Source organism: Lathamus discolor, chromosome 5 (genome assembly GCF_037157495.1).
Source record: "Lathamus discolor isolate bLatDis1 chromosome 5, bLatDis1.hap1, whole genome shotgun sequence".
Lineage (NCBI taxonomy): Eukaryota > Metazoa > Chordata > Aves > Psittaciformes > Psittacidae > Lathamus > Lathamus discolor.
The window spans coordinates 36,842,058-36,864,794 of record NC_088888.1 but is presented as its reverse complement, the minus strand read 5'-3'; the positions used below and the strand labels follow the sequence as shown (position 1 = coordinate 36,864,794).

At 41.3% G+C, this 22,737-nt stretch overlaps 1 protein-coding gene across 3 annotated transcripts in view; it reads right to left on the bottom strand.

Annotated features, from left to right (window-relative positions):
- The window catches only part of RPS6KA2 (ribosomal protein S6 kinase A2), a 304,348-nt gene that overhangs the window by 54,032 nt on the left and 227,579 nt on the right, over window positions 1–22,737 (bottom strand). For all 3 annotated transcript variants that reach the window (XM_065680424.1, XM_065680426.1, XM_065680425.1), the window contains 5 exons: window positions 16,013–16,093; window positions 15,126–15,205; window positions 12,025–12,131; window positions 4,314–4,351; window positions 3,455–3,597 (listed from right to left, as the gene is read on the bottom strand). In XM_065680424.1, the coding sequence (XP_065536496.1) occupies window positions 3,455–3,597; window positions 4,314–4,351; window positions 12,025–12,131; window positions 15,126–15,205; window positions 16,013–16,093 (449 nt within the window). The remainder of the gene's footprint in view (window positions 1–3,454; window positions 3,598–4,313; window positions 4,352–12,024; window positions 12,132–15,125; window positions 15,206–16,012; window positions 16,094–22,737) is intronic.

The window sequence follows — 22,737 nt, the reverse complement described above, 5'->3', positions numbered from 1 at the left end:
GTAAATCACCTGATATGATGAACTACAGAACCAATGCTTTGGGAGGTCTTGCAAGAGACCTTTTATGTTATATATATGCATTTTATATTGTGCAGACCAGTTTATGTGGGCTTCAGAGATGGTAGTGTGGGCATCAAGACTCTTGCAGCACAGATGAAAAGATACTAGTCACATACACAACTTTCTGACAACTGAAGTCAATCGCTTATTCATGCAGATCTTTTGATGCAAAGCTTTTATAGAATATTTCCCATTCAAAATCTCCAATGCAATGAGTAAGGTGCAGGAAGGTAGAAAATGAAACCTGCCTGGTCTTGACAAACCACATAAGATCATCAGCACAACATTTTATGTGGGTCCCAGCAGTCATCACCGCATCTTAAATGAGAGGCAGGTACTGTCTTCTGGAATACTCGGAAAGGGTGAATTTCAAAATTTGTATAACTATACCTGCTAACACATGCTAAGCTACCAGCAAATGAATAGAGTATATAATAGTTTTAGTGCATAATAATTAATAAAATAATTCATAACATAATTGATAAGTCAAGACCAGAATTTAGTCTTTTTCAGACAAGTTTGCTTTGATACTAATAATCACAAAACGCCACACTTCAGGTTGCCTTCAAAGATCATTTGGTTTGATTTTAGCCTCTGCCCTAGTTAGTGCAGGTTGGCAAAGACCCACTAGCACAACCTGACTTCACACTGTAGCATTAATGTCTCTTCACACAACAGACCAGCCAAGAGAGTGTTTGGTTGTTCTTCTGATCTGATGTCTAGTTTCCAGGCCATTTTAACACTATCTAATACATTCCCTCTTGTAATCAAAATTTTAGGTATGAAAATTACACTATCATATTCACTTCCCTTGAATCTATGCATATTTCACCAAATGATACATTTTCTTTGTACATTTCATACTGCAAATTACTTAGAGAGAAATGCTAATAATTCATTTGGATACCATTTAATTCTCTTCAGTTTTTCATACTGGCAAAAAAAGAGCTTCCCTAATAGAACATACAAGTGACAGACCAAGAAGAACAAGGAGAAATTAGCAGAGTGAAAGACAGCATCATAAAATCCTCCCACACTTTAGTGTATGGAAATACTCCTTTTCTGTCCCAAGCAGTTAATTGTTAAAAAGGAAACAAAGATTGAACTGATTAGAGCTATATTTCTCTAAGATGTCTGGCAGCATTCAAAGGCTTAAAGCTTACAGTTGAAAAGCTTTCACTCTAACTCATCTCCTTTTATATGGATGCTTATATTTTCTAATTCTGATACATTATATCCCTGTGGGACGGGGTGAAAAGAGATAGAGGAAAAAGAAATCCTAGCAAAAAAACAGGGGGGAAGGGGCCGAATTCATTAGCAGGTGAAAGAAAAACAGTCTATACACCAAATACACCATCATTTAACTGGAGACCATTAGTTTTCACATTGCTTCCTAACCTTACTTCCTTTTGTGGCACCAGTTGTCTACTTTTGATTAACAAAATTTCAATATACACTATGGATTGGGGCATGTGGGGTAATACATAGCTACCTAAAATAGCTTCCATATGACATGAAATGGAGCTGTATTCAAAGAGCACCTAGCTACATTAATTTATGCTTCCACCCTGGTTCTGCAGGGGAGCCACGGTGAGGCACAATGTGAGCCACAGCAGCAGTGCCTGTTGATGGCCTTGCATCGAACATTCGTGTAGACATGCAGCTTGTACACTTTGAGAGAGAGCAGCAGCACCTGTGCTATCTGAATATCCTTGTAAGAGTAATAAATGCATGGTGTCTAAGCTCAAGGGACACTGCTATGCCTGATAAAACAACTCTGGGAATAACTGCTTCGAAAAACCTAAAGCAGTCACATAGCTTTTAAAAAATCACTGTGTCACAAACCAACTTCTTAATCTTCTATTTGTCCTCCTCAGCAACATCAGCAGCACACTCTGAAGAGGCTGAATGGGTGTAGGAGGGACCAGTTAGCGGCCAAACAACTAATTTTAGATGGATGGCTTGAGGAGAGCTCAAACCTCTCTGAAAAACTTTCCTGACACTTCATCCCAGTGTCCAATACTACGGCACTCACGAGGATGTTACTGGGTTCTTCTCATTAGCCAAGCAGCTCCACTGTAGTAAGGTATCTCTTGCTGAACTCTTCTTAGGAAGTGTTTTCCAGGGCCTCACTTCTTAAGCAGCAAGGAGCTGAAACAGCTCCTTTCTCTTTGTGGTGTTTTTCCCTGTGATGTGCTCATAGATGGTATAGGTACTAATTAATTTCCCCTGCAAAACTGTATCAAATACTATGCTATAACAGAGACACAAGAGATCCACTTCATTTATTTTGTTTTGAAAAAGATGGCTATCTCATCAAATAAAATACCAGATTAATCTAGCATGACTGATACTTTTTGTAAATTCATATTGCATTTTAACTAAATTTTCATTGAGTTTTCATGCATAAAGAATGAATTTGCACAGTTTCTCATATTGATTCCAGTTAAACTACCTCCAGAATAGCTTGCAGGACTCATAAAGGTTAAGCAACAGTGGGGAAAAAATGCAAATTTTATATAGTTAATCCAACGTAAAGACATGTAAGAAGAAGATGGATTCCTAGCTATTCCTCTGTGCCAGTCGATACAATTGGGTCTGTTTCTACATAATTTTAAAATCAGCTTCAGCATGCACTGAGGACAAAAGCAAACATCCCAAACCAGTCATAATCAAGACATAGCAAAATAGTACAGAAGAAGAAAGGAGGATGACATGGTGCTCGTATGTATTTGTTTTCTTCTCTCACCAGCAGAAAAGAGAGGTTTGTCAGTCACAGTTTCCCACCAACTAACGAGACTACAGGAGACCCACTACTAGTTCAAAAATTACCTGACTCTTATTAGTGCAGCAAGAGTCATCAACGCTGATGTGAAGACAGATGAATGGCAAAAGAACCACTGAGGTCCTGTGAAACATTTGGAGTGCTGTCTAAAATATGGCCCTTTAACTTTATATTTTGTAGAAGAAAAGAGTAAATTTCTAGATTTCGCTAACATCTGAAAATTCTCTAAAATCTGAAAATTGCTGCTTGGGAAATTGTTTCCTAATAGGAACCAGGTTGGCAGCTCAGTGGGTGTTTCTTCTGAAATGCTTGTGTTCTTCTGAGCTTGCCCTACCCTGTTTCTGTGCAGTAGAAATATTTATGGCTCATGGTAACCAACTGAGACAGCAAAGGACTGTAAGAAGAGAGAGAATCTGGGGCCAAATGCTACCTTATTTACTGCCAGAAGCAGCTAGCTTGCTATCACTGGTGCAACAAAAATGACCAAGCAATCATTGCACATCTACTTTTCTATCAACCTTTAATTGCTGAAAGCAGCACTTTTTATCTGAGGGATCTGATCACTCCTACAGCCACCCCTCCAAAAAATAAACACAACATTTCCACTACCATGAGTACGCCGAAAGACCACCAGTCTGCACTCTGTGTGTGTCCTCGTCGGTTGACCACCTCTGGGGCCATGTACTCTATTGTCCCACAGAATGAGTACGCTCTCTTGTCATGGTCGATAGCTTCTTTACTTAGACCAAAATCTAAATAAATTGAAACAAAAAAAGACTTTGTCAGGTCTATAAGAACGATTATTTAAGCTTTTGCTCACTTAAACTGTTCGAACAAATCACACCAAACAGTCAACGAAGCCCTCTCTGTGTGCAGAAAGGCCACAGGCGTGTGTGTGCTGAAGCTGGGCTGATATGGAGGGTCTGGGTGGCATTTTAATACGTCCTCAGAATAGGTTTATCATTTTCTCTGCTCAGAACGAGATTCTGGCCCAAAGCAGAAGAGAGAGTTTAAATAAGCAGAGATACATAGTTCAGATTTGGTGAAGATAATGCTGGTAAGGATTTTGCTTAGATAACCAAAGCATCAGAAATAATAATTCCAGGTGGACACCAGTGAAAAGGATGGCCAGGGTGGCAAAGGGATGCCTTTCCGGGTGTCCTCTGCACAGCTACAATTCAGATAATTTAATCTGGAGTAAGCAGACATATTGAAGCATCCTTCCATCCACAGTGGTAAGCAGCCAAGCCTGCATGCTTCAAGAGTACAATCTTACCACGAAAACACTATGTTCTCCATGTGCTATGCAGCATGGGTGCTTGACAAACTGCCAGAGAAGTCCAACAGTCAAACTCTTCTGGCTTCTAAATTCTTGTAAGGAAACTCTTTCCAAGCAAAGATTAAGATGCATGGAACGTACTGCAGAAAAAAAAATCAGCTTATAGACATGAAGTTTTTCCTCACGTACCTGTTATCTTAATGTGGCCCTCTTCATCGAGAAGAATGCTGTAAAGCAAAAAAAATCATTCATTAGGCAGGTGCAGAGTGCAGTTAACAAACATGAATAGAACACACTTAAAACAGATAAGGAAATACGCAAGAGTCAAATACATGTGTAAACAAACCGCCAGTGGATTATATGCCTCCAGAAAGAAAAATGATCCTCAAAGGTCTGTCTAGTCTCATGGCTGAAGCACGCGTGGCCTGCAGCAGTTGCATGGGGAGACTCCTTAATCCATTGCATGCTCAGGGCCGGCATGCAAGCTGAGCTCAGAATGAAGAGAGTGTTCAAAGCACACAGCTGCAGAGTATCTGCTTCCAGCAGGAGAAGGAGCTGCAGGTTTTCTGTTCTTGTCATAATAATAAAGGTAAGCACACAAATAATTGCTTGGACTCACTGGAACTAAAATTAACTGCACAGGTAGTTAGGTTCATGCTGAAGTAATAAAAGTGATCATAGAGCACAATGACTAGTCACAGCCTAACTGCATGGATCTCAGCTCCTGCTAACTTATTATGCCTGGAAGCACAAATGAAAATCCAGCCTGGAAGCTAAGTTCAAGAGTTCTCACATTTGCCACCTGCCAACGTATTTTATTCTCACAAAGACACTCCAACATTTCTCTGAGAAAAATTACTGTAGTTCACAAAAACATTGCCAGTTTTTATCGAAACAAGAGCGAACACTGAAACTGAAAAATGATGATTTTTTTGGGAGGCAATTTTTCTGCTTATAAATACCAACAGTAATGAGGGTGGTGTTTCTTCAGTTCTGGTTAGATTTAGTATATTTCTCTTCTCAAAATGGTCTAGCAAGGTGTCAGCTATTTTTATACTCCCCTTCTCCTAGAGAGTCACCTTAATCCAATTATTCAAGAAGAAAATATGACAGAAGTGAAACAAACACATTGGGCTATACTTTTGTGAAAGGTTGTCTCTGTACCGAAACATAATTGAAAAGAGATGATCTTCTGTCATTCATTTGTGTGCTTAGAACATACTGTTATAGTGTAATTCATCAAATAAAGGCCAGCAGCTGAGTCACTACTACGTGTTCAATAATTAAAGCTATTTCTCTTTGATAAAAGCATCTTTACTTCTATTCTTTCTCTCCAGAGTTCTTGAAGTACTAGCCTATAACAGGCATGTTTAAATTTATTACTGTGACTGCGATCTGTAAGCAAGAGGCTTGTGCTCCAGAAAAAAGTAGAATAGAACACCTGCCAGTGTGGAGGTGAGCTAGAATGTATGAACTCCACAGACTTGGCTCTGGAAAAACAGCAAGGGAGAGTACAGCTCACAGAAATAACCCAACATTTTGCCCCACACCTGGAAAGCCGCTATGAATAACAATGCAATTCAACGGTTGTGGGGTTTTCCCCCAAAACATCATTTTTACATTTCATAGAATCATATAATATTTGCTGGAAGACTCACACAGCCAGTCATTCACAGTCTAGGAGGTTCCTCGAGTGCATTGATGATAATTTCTTAATGCAAATGGTGGACGTACCAACTAGGGGAGCAGCGCTGCTAGATTTAGTACTCGCCAACAAGGAGGGTTTGGTCGAAGTGGTGACGGTCAATGGCAGCCTTGGCTGCAGTGACCATGAGATGGTGGAGTTTAGGATCCTGTGTGGGAGGAATAGAATACCTAGCAAAGCCACAGTTCTGGATTTCCGAAGGGCCAACTTTGGCCTCTTCAGTCAACTGCTAAGGGAAGTCTCATAGGAAAGTGTACTAGGCGGTAAAGGGGCTCAAGATAGTTGGTTAGCATTCAAGGACCGCTTCTTCCAAGCTCAGGATCGGAGCGTCCCAATGAGTAGGAAGTCAAGTAAGGGATCTAGGAGACCGGCGTGGTTAAACAAGGAGCTGCTGGGCAAACTCAAGTGGAAAAGGAGAATCTATGGATTATGTAAGGAGGGGCTGGCCGCTTGGGAGGAATATAGGACAGTTGTTAGAGGATGTAGGGAGGCAATTAGGACAGCTAAGGCCTCCTTGGAACTCAATCTTGCTAGTCGGGTTAAAGACAATAGAAAGGGCTTCTTCAAATACATAGCAAATAAAACTAACACAAGAGGCAATATAGGCCCACTGCTGAACGAAGTGGGTACCCTGGAGACAGAGGATATAAAGAAGGCAGAGGTGCTGAATGCCTTCTTTGCCTCTGTCTTTACTCCTGCAGACTCTCGCCGAGGGCCCCGGATTTCTATAGCCCCAGAAGGAGTCAGGACAAAGGAGGAGTTTGCTTTGGTAGATGAGGATTGGGTTAGGGATCAGCTATGCAAACTGGACATCTGTAAATCGATGGGTCCGGATGGAATGCACCCACGGGTGCTGAGGGAGCTGGCGGAGGTCATTGCTAGGCCACTTTCCATCATCTTTGGTAAGTCGTGGGAAACGGGCGAGGTGCCTGAGGATTGGCGGATGGCAAAGGTCACACCAATCTATAAGAAGGGCAAGAAGGAGGACCCGGGTAATTATAGACCGGTCAGCCTTACCTCCATCCCCGGAAAGATGATGGAACAACTTATTCTTGACGCCATCACTAGGCATATCAAGGATGAGGGGGTCATTAAGAACAGCCAACATGGTTTTATGAGGGGGAAGTCATGTATGACCAACCTTATAGCCTTCTATGAGGAAGTGACTAGGTGGAGGGATGATGGTAGAGCGGTAGATGTAGTTTTTCTCGATTTCAGTAAGGCATTTGATACTGTCTCCCACAGCATCCTCATAGATAAGCTAAAGAAGTGTGGGCTTGACGATCAAGTAGTGAGGTGGATCGAGAACTGGTTGAAAGGAAGAAGGCAGAGAGTTGTGGTCAATGGCGCAGAATCTAGCTGGAGGTCTGTGACTAGTGGAGTTCCTCAGGGGTCGGTGCTGGGACCGGTGCTGTTTAATATTTTCATCAATGACCTGGATGAGGGAACTGAGTGCACCCTCAGCAAGTTTGCTGATGACACAAAACTGGGAGGAGTGGCTGACACACCAGAGGACTGTGCTGCCATTCAGCGAGACCTGGACAGGCTGGAGAGTTGGGCGGGGAGAAACTTGATGAAATTTAACAAGGGCAAGTGTAGAGTCTTGCATCTGGGGAAGAACAACCCCATGTACCAGTACAGGTTGGGGGTTGACCTGCTGGAAAGTAGCGAAGGGGAAAGGGACCTGGGGGTCCTGGTGGATAGGAGGATGACCATGAGCCAGCAATGTGCTCTTGCGGCCAAGAAGGCAAATGGCATCTTAGGGTGCATTAGAAAGGGAGTGGTTAGTAAGTCAAGAGAGGTTCTCCTCCCCCTCTACTCAGCCTTGGTGAGGCCGCATCTGGAATATTGCGTCCAGTTCTGGGCCCCTCTGTTCAAGAAGGACAGGGAATTGCTTGAAGGAGTCCAGCGCAGAGCCACGAAGATGATTAGGGGAGTGGAACATCTCCCTTATGAGGAGAGGCTGAGGGAGCTGGGTCTCTTTAGCTTGGAGAAGAGGAGACTGAGGGGTGACCTCATCAATGTTTACAAATATGTAAAGGGTAGGTGTCAGGATGATGGAGCTAGGCTTTTTTCAGTGATATCCAGTGATAGGACAAGGGGCAATGGGTGTAAACTGGAGCATAGGAAGTTCCACGTTAACATCAGGAAGAACTTCTTTACTGTAAGAGTGACAGAGCACTGGAACAGGTTGCCCAGGGGGGTTGTGGAGTCTCCTACACTGGAGATATTCAAGGCCCGCCTGGACAAGTTCCTGTGTGATGTACTGTAGGTTACCCTGCTCTTGCGGGGGGGTTGGACTAGATGATCTTTTTAGGTCCCTTCCAACCCTTGGGATTCTGTGATTCTGTAATAGTTAGGGTTGGAAATGACCTTAAGATATAGATTTCCTACTGAAAATCCATGCTGCTTTTCTAGATACACAATACATGTTTTTTCATACCTTTACCGTCATCAGTGTTCATACCTTACCCTCACTAAAAATATGTAGCAATACCAGCACAGCTATCAGATGCATAGTGCTGTCTCAGGTTAAGTCAGCCAGCAGCATACAACAGTCTTTCTCACACTCAATGTTTGCATGAGCAGCAACATAAATGTGTCCTGGTTTCCTAAGGGTGTTTTATCCTACATCCCCTATATATGTATACCCCTCCTCTGTCTCATGTTCCCTTATCACCCTCACACAGTGCCCTCAGCTGCCTACAGTTTCCCCTGTGGCCCCTGGCAGCACCCTTTAGACAGCTGGGTGTTTCCACCTTTGCCATCTGCCAACACATATAACACTACAACTATGAACTGAAAATTGCATTTCATGTGAAAGAAAATAATACGCTAGCAGTGAGAAGAAAGATAACTGTTGCACTGAATTAGCTTAGAGTGACATTAAGAAGCGAAGAACAATGTACCTGCGTCTAAGCATCCAAATTACAGCAGACAAATAGTTTTCCTTTGACTGTAAAAACAAACATTATCCCATCACACTTTCTGTCTTCTCTTTTTATCTTTATTGTTTTACAATTCCTTTTTATCCCACACTGCCTGTAGTAGAAGTTCTATTGTGACAATTACTTTAACTATGGTATGCAGGATCGACTAATCTGAAATAAACTAATACTATTTTGCAGAAGGGAAAAATAGAAGTTGTTAATGTGATTCAGGCTTGAGAAAAATCTTTCCTCTAAACCAAATTTTGAGATTATAAAAAACGTAAGTCGTAGACTACTTTTAACGCTTAAATGTAATCCCATTGAGTGATATCCTCTCACTATGAGATTTTTCCGTTTTATTTGTTCAGTTTAAGGTTTTTACAGGATACTGTCAGTGCCAACCAATTCTTTGTTTCAAAACAAAACCAACAATTTAGCCTCAAGATCATCCCACAAATCTTCAAACTGCTTTTACTGACCTGCTGTCCTAAGCATGACTACACACAGACTTTGCATTTATAAAGCTATTCTTGAAAGATATGGTTTTCAATCAAACAGATTGCTTGATTTATCCCCAGGTACAAACTTGAGCTATACCAGTCTGGGTCACTTGCTTTCCTGTACAACTGTTGTATTCATGTAAACTAATTTTATAATATGAAAATTGTATCCAGATTCAACCGCATCACTGGTATCTATTTAACTGTACATCAAACACCATAAACCATATACTCACAAGTTAGGAAATACAAGAATAAGGACTGCCACCTTAACTTTACACAGTGATCTCACTGTATAAATGTAATTTAGTTACATGATGATAGTTTTTGTTTTCTTCCAGAGAAAGAACAGATAATACCCATGGATTTTAGCAGAGTAGTACAGTGACGGGGACAGCTAGCTGGTCTCAGCTTAGACACAAATGCCCAGAGAGCTGGATTCCATTTGCTCCTTTTCAACTGTAAACCTAGAGTATGTTCCTTTTCAACATGCTTCTGTGTAACAATGGCAAATCAATGTTACCTTCCTTTCCTGGGTGAGCTCTAATTTCTCAATTCACTGATCCCTGATTTGAGGCACTGCAGCTTGGTCTGAAGAAATTTTAAGTGCTCTCCCTTGCAACTGAAGTCAGTGAAAGATGTGCTTTGAAACAGAAAGTGACACTCAATTCTAAGAACACTAAAAATCGGGTTCTCAGTATCTCAAACACAGTGAAGAGTTTTGACATGCACTTATTTTTCTCCTTGGTTTCTAACTTCTCCTAAAGCAAAAAATTACAGCATTTGCTTATAAATGAAACAGCACTGTGACTTATAGTTGAATATACAGGTTCTTATTTGGATACCTTCTAATAGCAGCTTCATGTATCACGTGTTAGCTTGAAGAACAGCTTCATCTAACTCCAGAAAGAAAAGTATTGCATGATTCAGACTAATGATCGCTAGGAACAAAGTTTGAAGCTCAAAACCTATAATCGGAGTTATTCTATAACGTACATGTTTGTTGATGCTGACCGAATAACATAGCAATTCAGAACTGAAGAGCTGCTGGTAGACAATGAAGCAGCATGTGGCAGTGGCAGCTATAGTGTGACTGCTCCTTACCTGCCTTTCATACTAGTAGCAAATTGTCACCTCTCTCCCTCCAGTTGTTTAATCTGCAGGATGACTTCCTGTATTTGCCAAAGACTCTCTTGTTCAGTTTTGGGTGCATAAACAAGACTAGGAATTTCGGTTACCTGCAAAAGGGTCTCGAGCCCAAAGGACATACATCTATATGAATTCATATAGTACTACTACTATTATTTTTGTAACCAAAACATACAATTGGATTTAAAGTTTAAATCAGATAGTACTGTACTACAGATAAATCTCGTCCCCTTCAAATTCTCACCTACAAAGTCCACCTTCCATCATTTTTGGTTTCTTACTTTATCCATGAGCATGAAAGCGATAGCACTCCATTTCAAAGAAAGAGCTGCATATTTTTGAATTTCATGTCACAGAAGGAAAAGGCTGCTCTGTTGTTAAACTTTGGAAGTGTAAGCAACAGCCAAACAGACTGCCCTCAGTGGTCATCTTTTTTAAATGACAGCAACCATTACATTAAAAAGGCTGGTAACTTTGAAATGCTGTAGCCTGTTTTACTTGAGCTGACACACAAGATGCAGGCAAAGAACCAGGCAAGTGACATAACAGTATCACGTCACTCCGAGTGATAGCACTGAGAGTGTCATTTACTCTACTGATGTACTGCAAATAAATCAGAGAAAGAAAAGTGCTCCATAACAGCACATTAGGAGTAGAAAACAGCTGCAAATATAAGGGAGAAGAATTATTGGGAAAATATTTTGGATCATTAATATTAATAATGAAGTGGTTTTAAAATCCCAATTACCACTTGCCTCATGAGGTAATATACACACTAATTTTCAGAGATGCTCATTTAGCAATGGCTACAATAAAACTGAATGGTGCCATGACACATAGGCCCCCTGAGGAAGCCTTCGGGAGAAACTGGCTACAGTTGGGCTGTTCAGCCTGAAGAAGAGAAGGCTGCGTGGAGACCTCTTAGCAGCCTTCCAGTATCTGAAGGGGGCCTATAGGGATGCTGGGGAGGGACTCTTTGTCAGGGACTGTAGTGACAGGACAAGGGGTAATGGGTTAAAACTTAAACAGGGGAAGTTTAGATTGGATATAAGGAGGAAGTTCTTTCCTGTGAGGGTGGTGAGACACTGGAATCGGTTGCCCAGGGAGGTTGTGAGTGCTCCATCCCTGGCAGTGTTCAAGGCCAGGTTGGATGAAGCCTTGTGTGGGATGGTTTAGTGTGAGGTGTCCCTGTCCATGGCAGGGGGGTTGGAACTAGATGATCTTGAGGTCCTTTCCAACCCTAACTATTCTATGATTCTATGAGTGCGTTATACCAAAGCAAGGGGAAGGCCAGATTAAATGCTGCAAATGGAGAACAGTGGCAGTGAAATCAAAGGCATAGCGATCTGAATGCCATGCTGAGATAACTCACTAAACTGAAGGCCAAGCACACAGAGGTCCAATCATACTGGAGCAGAGTCAAAATATTTTCCCTCATGCTAAAACGATATGATAGGAAGACCCTACTGCTCATGGTGAGGGTCTTCAAGTAGAGTCTTACGTATAAGAAGGAAGGCACAGCCTCTGGCACCTTCTGACTTACTCGTGACAAGGAGCAGAAACAACCTAAAATCTCACATATGTATGTTTTGGTTCACTCTTTCTTATTAACTTACTTTTCTGGTTTTAGATCCCTGTAAATAATTCCAAGACCATGGAGATGGTCTAATGCCAAGGCCAGCTCAGCTAAGTAGAACTTGACATCCTCTTCTGTAAACATCACCTAGAGAGAAGGAAGAGAACACATCTATTTACTGGACAGTGGTGGGCTGGCTTGCATTAAACAACATGGAGAAGGAATTATCTAACTCAAGAATGCAGGAAGGACCATCGTATCAGGTTCAATTTTCCACAATTTGTCTGAGCTCATGTTAAAAATTCTTACCAGATTCTCCTTATAAAACAAAACGTAACCTGTTGAGTACTTCTGTTCCTTAAAACATGCTGCTCTCATTCATCTGTTTGATCTGTTTACATGACATCATGTTGTAATATGAATGTGGTTCTAACTCCGCTGCCTTTGGAAATGAATGGCAAAATTCAATACATTCATTGCAGCTCTCATTTCTTTCGTATCTCTTAATTTGCTAAAATCTTGGAATTTGGCTACCAAATTCTCATTGAATAACACAGTTTAACCTCTTTGGGAAGTTAAATGCTTCCAAATCTAAGCATGAAGAGAAAGAGATGGATTTAAAAACCCATGCATTGAGACTTCAAGGAATCTCAGTGCAGATGACCTAAGCAGTGCTGCACTGTCTAACGCTCAGGACCTGATGAGGTCTAAACTGAGAGCAGCTTTCCTTTCTATAGAAGATATGGATACTCCTGACACTGAAAACTCTGTTTTAGGTGGTAAGAAACTTCTGTAACTGAGAAAACACCAAGCTCAGAAAAACTCAGACGGCAAGAAACCCCTCTGGTTCAATTTTCATTATATCCCAAATGTTCTCTTTAATTAAATTTCAATATATACAACGATAATAATGAAGAAAGAGAAGCTGGTATATTGGATACACAGGTGTGAATACTGTGTATGACAGAAGTAAAATGAGTCAGCTCAATACAAATTTACATGTCACTTAAATTTAAGTATCTACAGTAGAAGTTGCTGAGCGTGTTTTTAAAATTAAGTATCTGGTCTTGAATGCTCTGAGAAGCTGCAGAGGGCTGAGAGCAAAAAGAGAGTATTCAGAGAAGAGATGTCACATTATTAAATTAAGTCTATCACTCCAAAGGCTAGAAAGGAAAAGGATACAACAGCAAAACCTCTGACTAAAAATATAATTGGTCTGAACATAAAAATTGTATTAATTGTCAAAACAAATTTGAATTATTCATTAGGTTCAAAGTAAATATAGGCAAGAAGTGAAGTCAACAGGATCAGGGGAAATCTAATCTATACAGATACATCTAGGTAAAGTCAGACGTCTCAGAAAAAAAAAAGCAGGAGAGAGACAATGCTTTAGTATATGGGATCTGATTGAAAGTCCACTGAAATCAGTACCATAAGTAACACATTTCAAGCAGAACAAGTTTTCCCATATTTTTTCCCTTGCAATACCTTCACACTAAACAGCTGCAAAGTATAGGTACACAACATGAGCTGCAATCACTGAAAAAAAGACGTAAAAGGACTGTAAAGTTAAGAGGACTCATTCTTCATAGTATAAAGCAGAGAACTTGGTACATTGCATTAGAAAAGCTTTGGGAAAAACGTGACATGTTAAAGGAGTACAAAATCTCAGCTGTTCTCTTTCACTTTCAAGTTTCCCGACTGCGCAGAAAGGGTAACTGCCCTTTGTAGGTAAGAGTCACTTTTCTCTTCTTCCATGAAACAGGAAAGGCCCTTGCTAAGACAGCATGCTGCCTCGTTAACAAAGCCTGATTTCATGACAAAATAGCACAAGGATATTTTCAAGTTCGTTAATCTTTTTCCTCCTGTTAAAAAACAACTGATACCTTGTACTGAGTATCATTACTTGGCAGTGTAATAAACCTGTTGCTAATGTCTGATTGCATTAGCAACAAGCCTTGAAAGCGAATACTTGGGATCCTCCCCAAGCTGTGGTGCACACAGTAGACTGCAGCATGTCACCAAACTAGGAATAAGATGTGGAAAAAAAGTCAGGGAACTTTTGAATAAAAGCACTGTTTCACAGCTTTTTTAGTCCACCAGTAACTCCGCAAACCAAGGAGAGCTAACATAGCTGCCCTTTGAGATGGCACTTGAAAGCTCCCTACCTTATCTGTAAAGATTGTGTGTTAGGTGGTTGCTTGCACCACTGCCTCCACACCCTAGAAAGAGACCAAGGGCTGGGGACATCATGTTAGAGACAGAGAATGCTGGGGCACAACCAAGCCCCAGGGTGGCAGGCATCCTCCCTGGAACCTTCTGTACTGCCTGCAGGGCCCTCTCTGAGGATGAGTGCAGAAGGATGCGCTGCTTCAAGCAATGCAGACAGAGGCATTTGCAGACAGGCAAGTGCTAAATGAACCTAGAAACCCTACCACTGCCACTCTCTTAAGGCATTAGCAAGACTCAAGTTTGGACTGTTTTCTGGCTGCCTCTTTCTCCAGCAGCAGCACTTCCAGAGGCAGGAGCTGCAGAGGGCGTGGAAGGGATGGGAGCCGAGGGAGGTGATGGAAGCAGCAGCTGTCCCCAGGCACGAAGGAGGAGCAGGTGAGGGCTGTGACAGTCACGCTTCAAGCCCTGGCCAGCATGGTGTGTGGCCTCTAACCTGCCCCCAGCAGCTGCTGCAGGAGACAGCTCCTCTGCTGCTCACTGGCTGACACTGCTGTTAGCATCCTTGCTGGAGGGGTCAGCCCTAGCCTACAGCCTTCTCTCCTTTCTGCTGGCAGCTGTGTTTTTTCCAGTGGTTTTGTCCCTATCTCCAGGGCAAAATGTACTGGGGATTGATTTCTCAGACTGTTTCTCATCGCATGCAGGATATATTTTGCAAGCAATGAGTTTGGAGCTATTTTGCTATGGGGATGGCTTATTAATGACACAGTTTTCTGCAACAGTGATGCTTAAATGCTATCTGCTGCGTTACCTATGGCATAATTCAAATACAATTATTATGAACTTTCTTAAAGATGCAAGATGATAACATTCTATTACATATATATTGCATGAATATTCACATCAACTTAATCAAAGTTCTGGAAATCCAGGACAGTCTTTCATTTCTAAGTTAAAAGTCTATTGGCTTACCTCTTTGGAGAGTCTTGTGAATAGGTCCCCTCCCCGCAGGAAGTCTAGTATTAGATACAATTTTCCCTCTGTTTGAAAGGCTGCATTAGAAAAGGATGGAGAGGTTGAAAGCCTGAATCATGATAAAGGTCTCCAAAATATGAATCGTGTTGACTAGCAGCATATCATGCATGCCATTAGCTTCCCTGTCATTTCAGCAGTTTGAGAGCAGAAAATTTCATTTCTGTATAGAACTAAGCAATCAAGCTTAGGCTATGGGAAAAATGGTATCAGTTGAGAGACAACAATACATTACTTATATATTAATTTCCATGCTAAGCACCTATGAATTAATATTGCTTGCCACTGCACAAGGCACCAGGAGTCTCTAATGGCTAGGCATAGAGAGAAGCTCCCAGGCTTGTGCAAGAGGAGAGCCTATTCAATATGTCCTCAGAAGGCCCTTTACAGTAATAAGGGGGCTCCTCGTGAAGCTGGGGAGGCAGAAGGAGGCAACTCCAGCAAGACACCACATTCATGAACACACATACACAAATTTGGACTGGTGCTGATTATTAAAACCAGTTTTTATTTAGAATCACTAGCTTTCTAAGAGATACCTGACAGCAGCTGAGGGGGTTGGCAGATGTATACTCGCCAGCTATCCCACCAACACTACCTACCGCATCAGACTTTATGACAAATGTATTTTAATGGAGGAATGGCTAAAGCTTACTTATACTGAAATTCTTCAGCAATAATGAAGGATTTCACACAGGTAGCCTCTATGACTTTGTTAGAGACAGTCGTAAGTACGCAGGGGGTATCTGTATGAAATTGTAACACATCTAGTTACAATTCCCAGACCAATTTAAGAACAAACATGAACTATATTTTATTATAGTTACCATAATGAAGCTTGACTATGAAAGGATGATTCACTTCTGCCAAAATATCTCTCTCCATTTTTGATCGTACCCGATCCCGAACTATAAAAAAAGAACAGTAAGAACAGCAACATATTAAGATTCAGAATGGTCACTAGGTATGGTACTGGAATGAAGTTCAAGTGATTTGGATTCTGCTTCTCACTTTGCTGCTGGCTCATGGTGTGGCCGTTGACAAAACACATCACTCTCTTGTCTGTGTACTAACAGTAAGTTCTTCAGGAAGGCACCACATCTTCCTCTGTAGAGAACTGCCCTAACTAAAAGGACTACAGCATTACAAACAATGCAAAAGTGATTAAGCTTTGCAGAAGAGAAAGTTAATGTGAAAATAAAAACTGCATAAAATTAATAACTCTTTGTCATTTAAGATTAAGTAGAATGTACCAGACTCAGAGCTCATCTGGTTAACCTTGTGGAAATTAACTTCTTGTATTGTGCTGACGCTGGCAGCATTTATGAGATATCACTGAATAGCATTCTCTGGAAGTGATTTATATAAATTTTTCTTTCTATAAATATTTTAAGCTTCAAATAAACCATCCAAACAATAAGTGATAAAGAGGCTCATTAAAAATAGTAAAAAAGTATTTTTATGTATAGAGATAAATCACCTTTTGCCAGCAATAAGAAAAACACTTTTTGTGGTTGAGATGAATAGAGAGTAAGAGAGTAAGAGTTAGGGGATGAGCTGAATTCAAACTTATCAAAACTGACACTAAAGATTTCATAGCAAAAACATTTAGCAGAATGTTCAGACATTGTGGATGAGTCAAGTTCCCCCATTATTAGCTCTTGATCTTACAGATTCATTTTTTGGTCAATCAGAATTTTACTAATTCTATACTGAAAGTACTGGAATTTTCTTTTCTTGTGTTACACAATGCCAATACCCTTTTAAGCTGAAAGCATCTACAAGGACTGCTATTCAACTATTTCAGGTGGTAAAGCCTGAGATCTCAAGTGAGATTCTGTCATCGCCTTTCATGTGTTGTGGAGCTGCTGAGAAGCTGAGTATTCTCAGCACCCAAGTAATGAACATGCCATAATGAAACTGCATATTCTGTTGCAGTACTTCAAAAACTGGTGCACAGGAATCGGTTCAAAAGAGCTGATCTGAAAACCTTAAACAGGAGTGGAGGGAAACTTGGATTTCTTGCTAATTTGATGCTTTACCTAGTTCAGTAGCGACACAAGCTTTACTAGCTCGTTGAACCTAAGCTACCTTGTAGACAAAAAACAAACCAAAGGGAATCTCAGAATCTTAATCTTATCTCATAAGGAAAAATCACACATAATGCTCTCACAAAATGCCTAATTTGTGTGAAGCAGAGCATTTCTTATGCTGTAGATCAGTGATGGTCACAGGTAGGAATTCTTGTTGGAGGGGTGAGCATTACTTAACACTCTACATGGGACATTTCCCATTAAGCTTGGTGAGACAGCCTGTCAAAATGCTTCTCTGCACTTGCACTATGCAGGTATAAGAATAGGCTGGCAGAATGGCATCATGCCCTCCTGTCCCCATCATTTCAATCTCTGAATAAGTAAAGACAAATCTGAGTGGCCAGGCACTTAATGGAAGCCACCTGCCATATGCCCTGCTCACTGCTGTGGACCTGTCAGGGTGCCACACCACCATTCTCCCCACGTGCATACAGGAGGTACAATGACATTAAAGAAAAGGCCATGTCACCACAGAAGAAACCTCATTCTCCAGAGTCATGGCCCTGTAACCCCTCTGAACCTAGTCTCCTCCAAAGCTGCTCTAATCACCACCTTCACAGTGGCTGCCAAAAAAGATAATTGGAACCTGTAATCAGGATTACAGCTTGGCATGGGAGTTGCTGACCTGCCCTGACCATCTTCCAGCATCAGATACTGCCTGATTAAAATGCTCTGAGGGCAGAAGCTATATAGGCTCAGACTTTTAAGCAGTCCTATCACCCAAAGGACCATTAATCATACTCTCTAGAGGCAAACCGACTTGCTCCCTCCCACTGTCCTTTTCTTACTCTATTATTTCCATATGCCTGGGCCATGCCTGATTTTAACCTCCAAAGTAGACTCTCTAGAGGTATCTACCTGCTTGCACCAGCTTACATGCCAGAGGGCACTGTCAGAGTTAGTTATTGTACTGTATGCTGCACATCCATTGCGATACTTAATAAACATGCAAGGTTAAATCCCTTCTCCTTTTTGATTTGTTATTAATGCTGTCATAGCAGGAGAGAAAACTTATTTTCTCTTACTCTAGCTACACCTAGAAATAGGAATTCCCCTGCTCTTCTGCCCACCTGTAATGTGAGGGTTGGGGCAATGTGGGTCTGATATGCATCAGGAAAGATTTTAAGAAGGGATGGCACACTGACGTATCATTGAAACAGCATGAAGGTCTGGCTCAGCCTGACTCCTCTGTCATCCTCCAGCTACAGTGAGTGCGAAAGTGCCCCTCCTGCACTTCAGAGGGTTTTTTTCCAGTATTCAGTGGTCCCAGTCTGATCCACTGAGAGAGTCTCCCTTCTAGTTCTTACATCCCAGCACTCAGATAATTAATTTGCTCAAGCATGATCTGAATTAGTTCTGGCTGCTTATTCAGCCTGCTAGATTGTAGCGGTGGAGGGACCCTTCCAGTAGCATGTGGAGAGATGGATGTGGTCTGAATAGCTGCTGCAGTGCCAGGGATGATAAGGCCTTCACACTGAAGATATTTACCCTCTATGCAGATGACATAGCAAACTTGTGTCTTTGCTTAGTCTAGTTTGGGGATCAGCGAACATACACCATCATGAATTTCTCCACTCAAATCCAAACTAACTGGGTCTCTGAATAGGACCTATTTCTATGGATTCCTTTCTGAGTGAATCCCTTTTCTCTGATAGTATTATCAAAGAACTTCCAAACCAGCACTGGAGCTCAGTAGCCCACCCAGCTTCAGTACAGTACCACCCAGTACAGTTACCGACCCACTGCTGCAGAATGGCCTCTTCTTCTGCCCACCCCTTGGTAACGTCAGGGGATGTACACCAAAGGAACAGAGGAAAGTGCAAATAACTCAGTTTCCCCATCGTCATTTTGACCACTTGCAGGGGCCTCAGTACAGAACACAAAGAGTGGGGTGCAGGTGGCTTGGGCAGCTAATGCTTACACCATGTGTTCATCTGTATGAGTAAGATGCTCCTTGGAAATAGTGCTCACCAGCTAAACTCTTTCTACCAGTACCGATTTTGGTTTGAAAGGTGGGGTTTGACATTTATCTTTAATTTATACATCAGACAGAGGCAGGGAACATAACCTGGAACAACAAGCACAAAGCCATGAAGACTGTTTGCATGATCTTGGACAAATTAGCTCTCCCTGAAATAAACCCTGGTGTCACCAGACAGAAGAAACCAGACTAGTGCAGCCTGTAACAGCAGAGGAAGCACCTGCTACCCTGAAACAAAAGCAGTTTGCATTTCCAGGTATTAATGTGGTATGAAAGAGAAGTGGAGACAGCTGAGGATACATGCAAATAAATAGAGCTTATCCACTTCTGTTTGTCTAGCTCTGAACATCAAAGAGAAGGATGTTACCGCTTACTTTATTTAACACTGAATGCTTAAGGAGAGGGTTTTATTTAAGGCACGAATTTTTACTTCTTGGATTGTTTTAGTTTTAATAACTATGAAGTACAGAAGGGAAAGGGTAAAAAGGAAAAGTATATTCCTAGCACCTTCCAAGGAGAGAAAGAAAAGAAATCCTTCTCAATCATGAACTAGCTATATATTTTCTGAATAAAAAAACAAAACCATAATCCTGCTTTCTCCGAAGCTCTTGTGACATCAACTTTGGCTGAGATTTAAATATGGAAATACAAATTAAATTTCACTGAACTTACTGTCCTTATGTCTCACTTAAGAACTACGAGTCAGTGCATCTCTAGCTGTGTATTGCTGTTTATTGAATAACGATGAGACATCCTTTGATGTACATAGAGTGACATCATATCAGTTCAGCAGGATGTCAAGCCAAACCAATGAGAACCTTAAGTCGTGAAACCATGGCTTACAGGAGCTGTACAGGGGGAGTTTATAGGAGAGACACTCACCTGCTCTCTGTAATAATTATTCAAATTTATAGTTGATTCACTCTAAGGGGAAAGTGACTCGTCACATAATCTAGTGACTGGATAGCGGAGCTGAAGTCACAGCTCTGATAACTTAGACACCATTCAGCCGCTGGTTTCAGTGGAGCCAGAGTATTGCTCCTGGGATCGCCCTGGTCAAAGAATAACTTCCAAATATTTCTACATAATACTACCCTCTCACTGCTGCACAAAGTATTTCTTAGTTCTACTAGAAGAAAATTATCCGGAAGCTATCTTCTAAATTTGTGGCTAATACTTTGCTGGTCTTTCCTCTGTCTTCAGACTTAATCTGGAATAAAAGTTAATGTTTGTACGTCAAGAAATATAATTTTTAATATGACTTGCAGTGCAGTTTTGTTTCTGGATATAGGTTTGGTGTTACAAGGCGTGAGGGTTTAACCTACAGCTCTGTACAAGCTAATACATGCACCAAATTCAAATTGGTGTCAGTTTCTGAAGATTACATTTCAGTTTCAAGTGTCAAATAAAAATGAAATCGTTTTTGTTTACACACTGTAAATTAGTCATGATGTTTCTTTGAGAAACACTTGCTCTAGAGGAAGTTTGTGGAGGTTGCACGAATTGTTGCATGAACACGTAAGATATACTTTCTGCTCCCAGTGACAAATACAGATGATGCTGAACTCCAAACCATCAAATTTAGCAACTCTCCTTTTGTTCCTTAAAACTTTCTCTGACAAGCTTCTGTTGGGACTGAGGGTTTCTCAAGATTTACCTTAGCCTGCATAAGACCCTGTTTGAAAGCCATGGACACCTGGGGCAGCCAAAGTTGGTTTGCACTTGTCTTCTGACTCATGGACCCCATCTGCCTCTGCACTGCCTCTCTCCCAGCTTGTTTAACTTGGGAAGGGGAAATGAAAAGGAAGATGCAAATTTTGAGTGCACGCGCTTATTAGTCTCCACTGGAATAGAAAATCAAATGTAAAGAAACTGACTTCAGTAGCTTCTGCATTATGAGCCTACACTTACTTTTTAATACCTGCCTTTTGCCAGCAGAAATCAGCTTCTGGGGCAGCCAGAGGCTCCGTAGCACCACAGGTAGTCACCATCTGGGCACTTCTGTCCTCAGCATGGCTAGGGCCAGGCCCAAGACCAGCCTGGAACCCTACAGGCACCTTTTGCTGGCAAGGCCACCAATGATGTGGGTGGCAGTAGGAGGGGGTCTGCCCTCTTGCACAGGATGAAATCCCACTGGTTTCATCTGTCCCACACCACACTGGATAGACATTTTACATGAGTCTTCACATGACCAATACCGTTTTCCATTTACTGTTTTCCTCTTCAAAAGTTCCTTGTAGAGGAAGAGCCATCAAGGATGATGGGTTCGGTGCCTCACTGACTTGTCCTTATGGCGTTTTGTCCTTTTTGACAATTCTACCCAAAGCGCTGCTTAACCCCCTGACCTACAACACCAGAGAGAGCAAAATCCCTGCGTGTGTGACACCAGCAACTGCCACTTACAGAAAGCTGTTCCTGTAGGAAGATGCACACAGAAAATAACATCGGTTTCACAGTCTGCTTAGAGGTGTTTGGCAAAAAGCATTGATTACAAATCATTTGCCAATCCTTATCTTTCAAAATGACCTTTTGATAAGAAATGTCACTGCTCAGCCAGAAGCAGAACACTAATTAATTAGCAAAGCAAGAACAGGGGGAGCTAGAAACTAAGTTAACTTAATTAAATCACCATCAACAAATACTGGTAGCAGGAGAAATAAATCAGTGCATAAAACGACAGATTTAAACTTCATCCATTATCCTCCTCACTTCCCTAAAGCTCAGCACGCTGCCTTGAGTGGAACAAAAGCAAAATGTGACTCAGGCTCAGGAACATACAACTCAATTTCAAATTCTTCATGTAGCACTGGAACATATGAATGATATAGAAAATGAAATATATACATAAAACTATGTGCAGCATCCTTTTCAATTCTATTTCAGTTATTTTCATCTGGTTTTAACGCTGGCTATTGTACACAAAAGCAGAAAGCTAGATTCTAATTTCAAATCCACACTGTGTACGTCTGGAAGACAAAGTACTTGTGTGGTGACTAATTACCCAAGAAATGGAGAAACACAGGCTTTCCAAAAAGGATCATAATCTGGCTTCCATGGTTCTGCTTGGAAATACTATTTTCATTACTGTGTTTCTGCTTCAAGCAGCATTATACTCAAATCTAAAGAGCAGCTTTTCATGTTGTACCTTATCAGTGAGCATTACTACAATGTACAAAGGAGAAAAGTGTCCTGTTGACATTTGAATGTAGAAGTCTACCAATAATGTCACATGGGTTTGGTTTTTTTTTTTCCACATTTCTTTCAAAATGCAGATAATTTCATGAGGGTTATTTTTCTGGAAGAAAGCTCCTCTGCACCCCCAAATATGGAATCTCATAGAGATGGGGAAAGAGCCATTAAAAACAGAGCTTTACCACTCAGCCTAGCACTGCTGGGGCAAGGGGAAAAAAACAGATTCATAGAGCTGGAGACACTCCTTTGTAGAAGGGCACTCTGGAAAATCAATATAAATGCATAA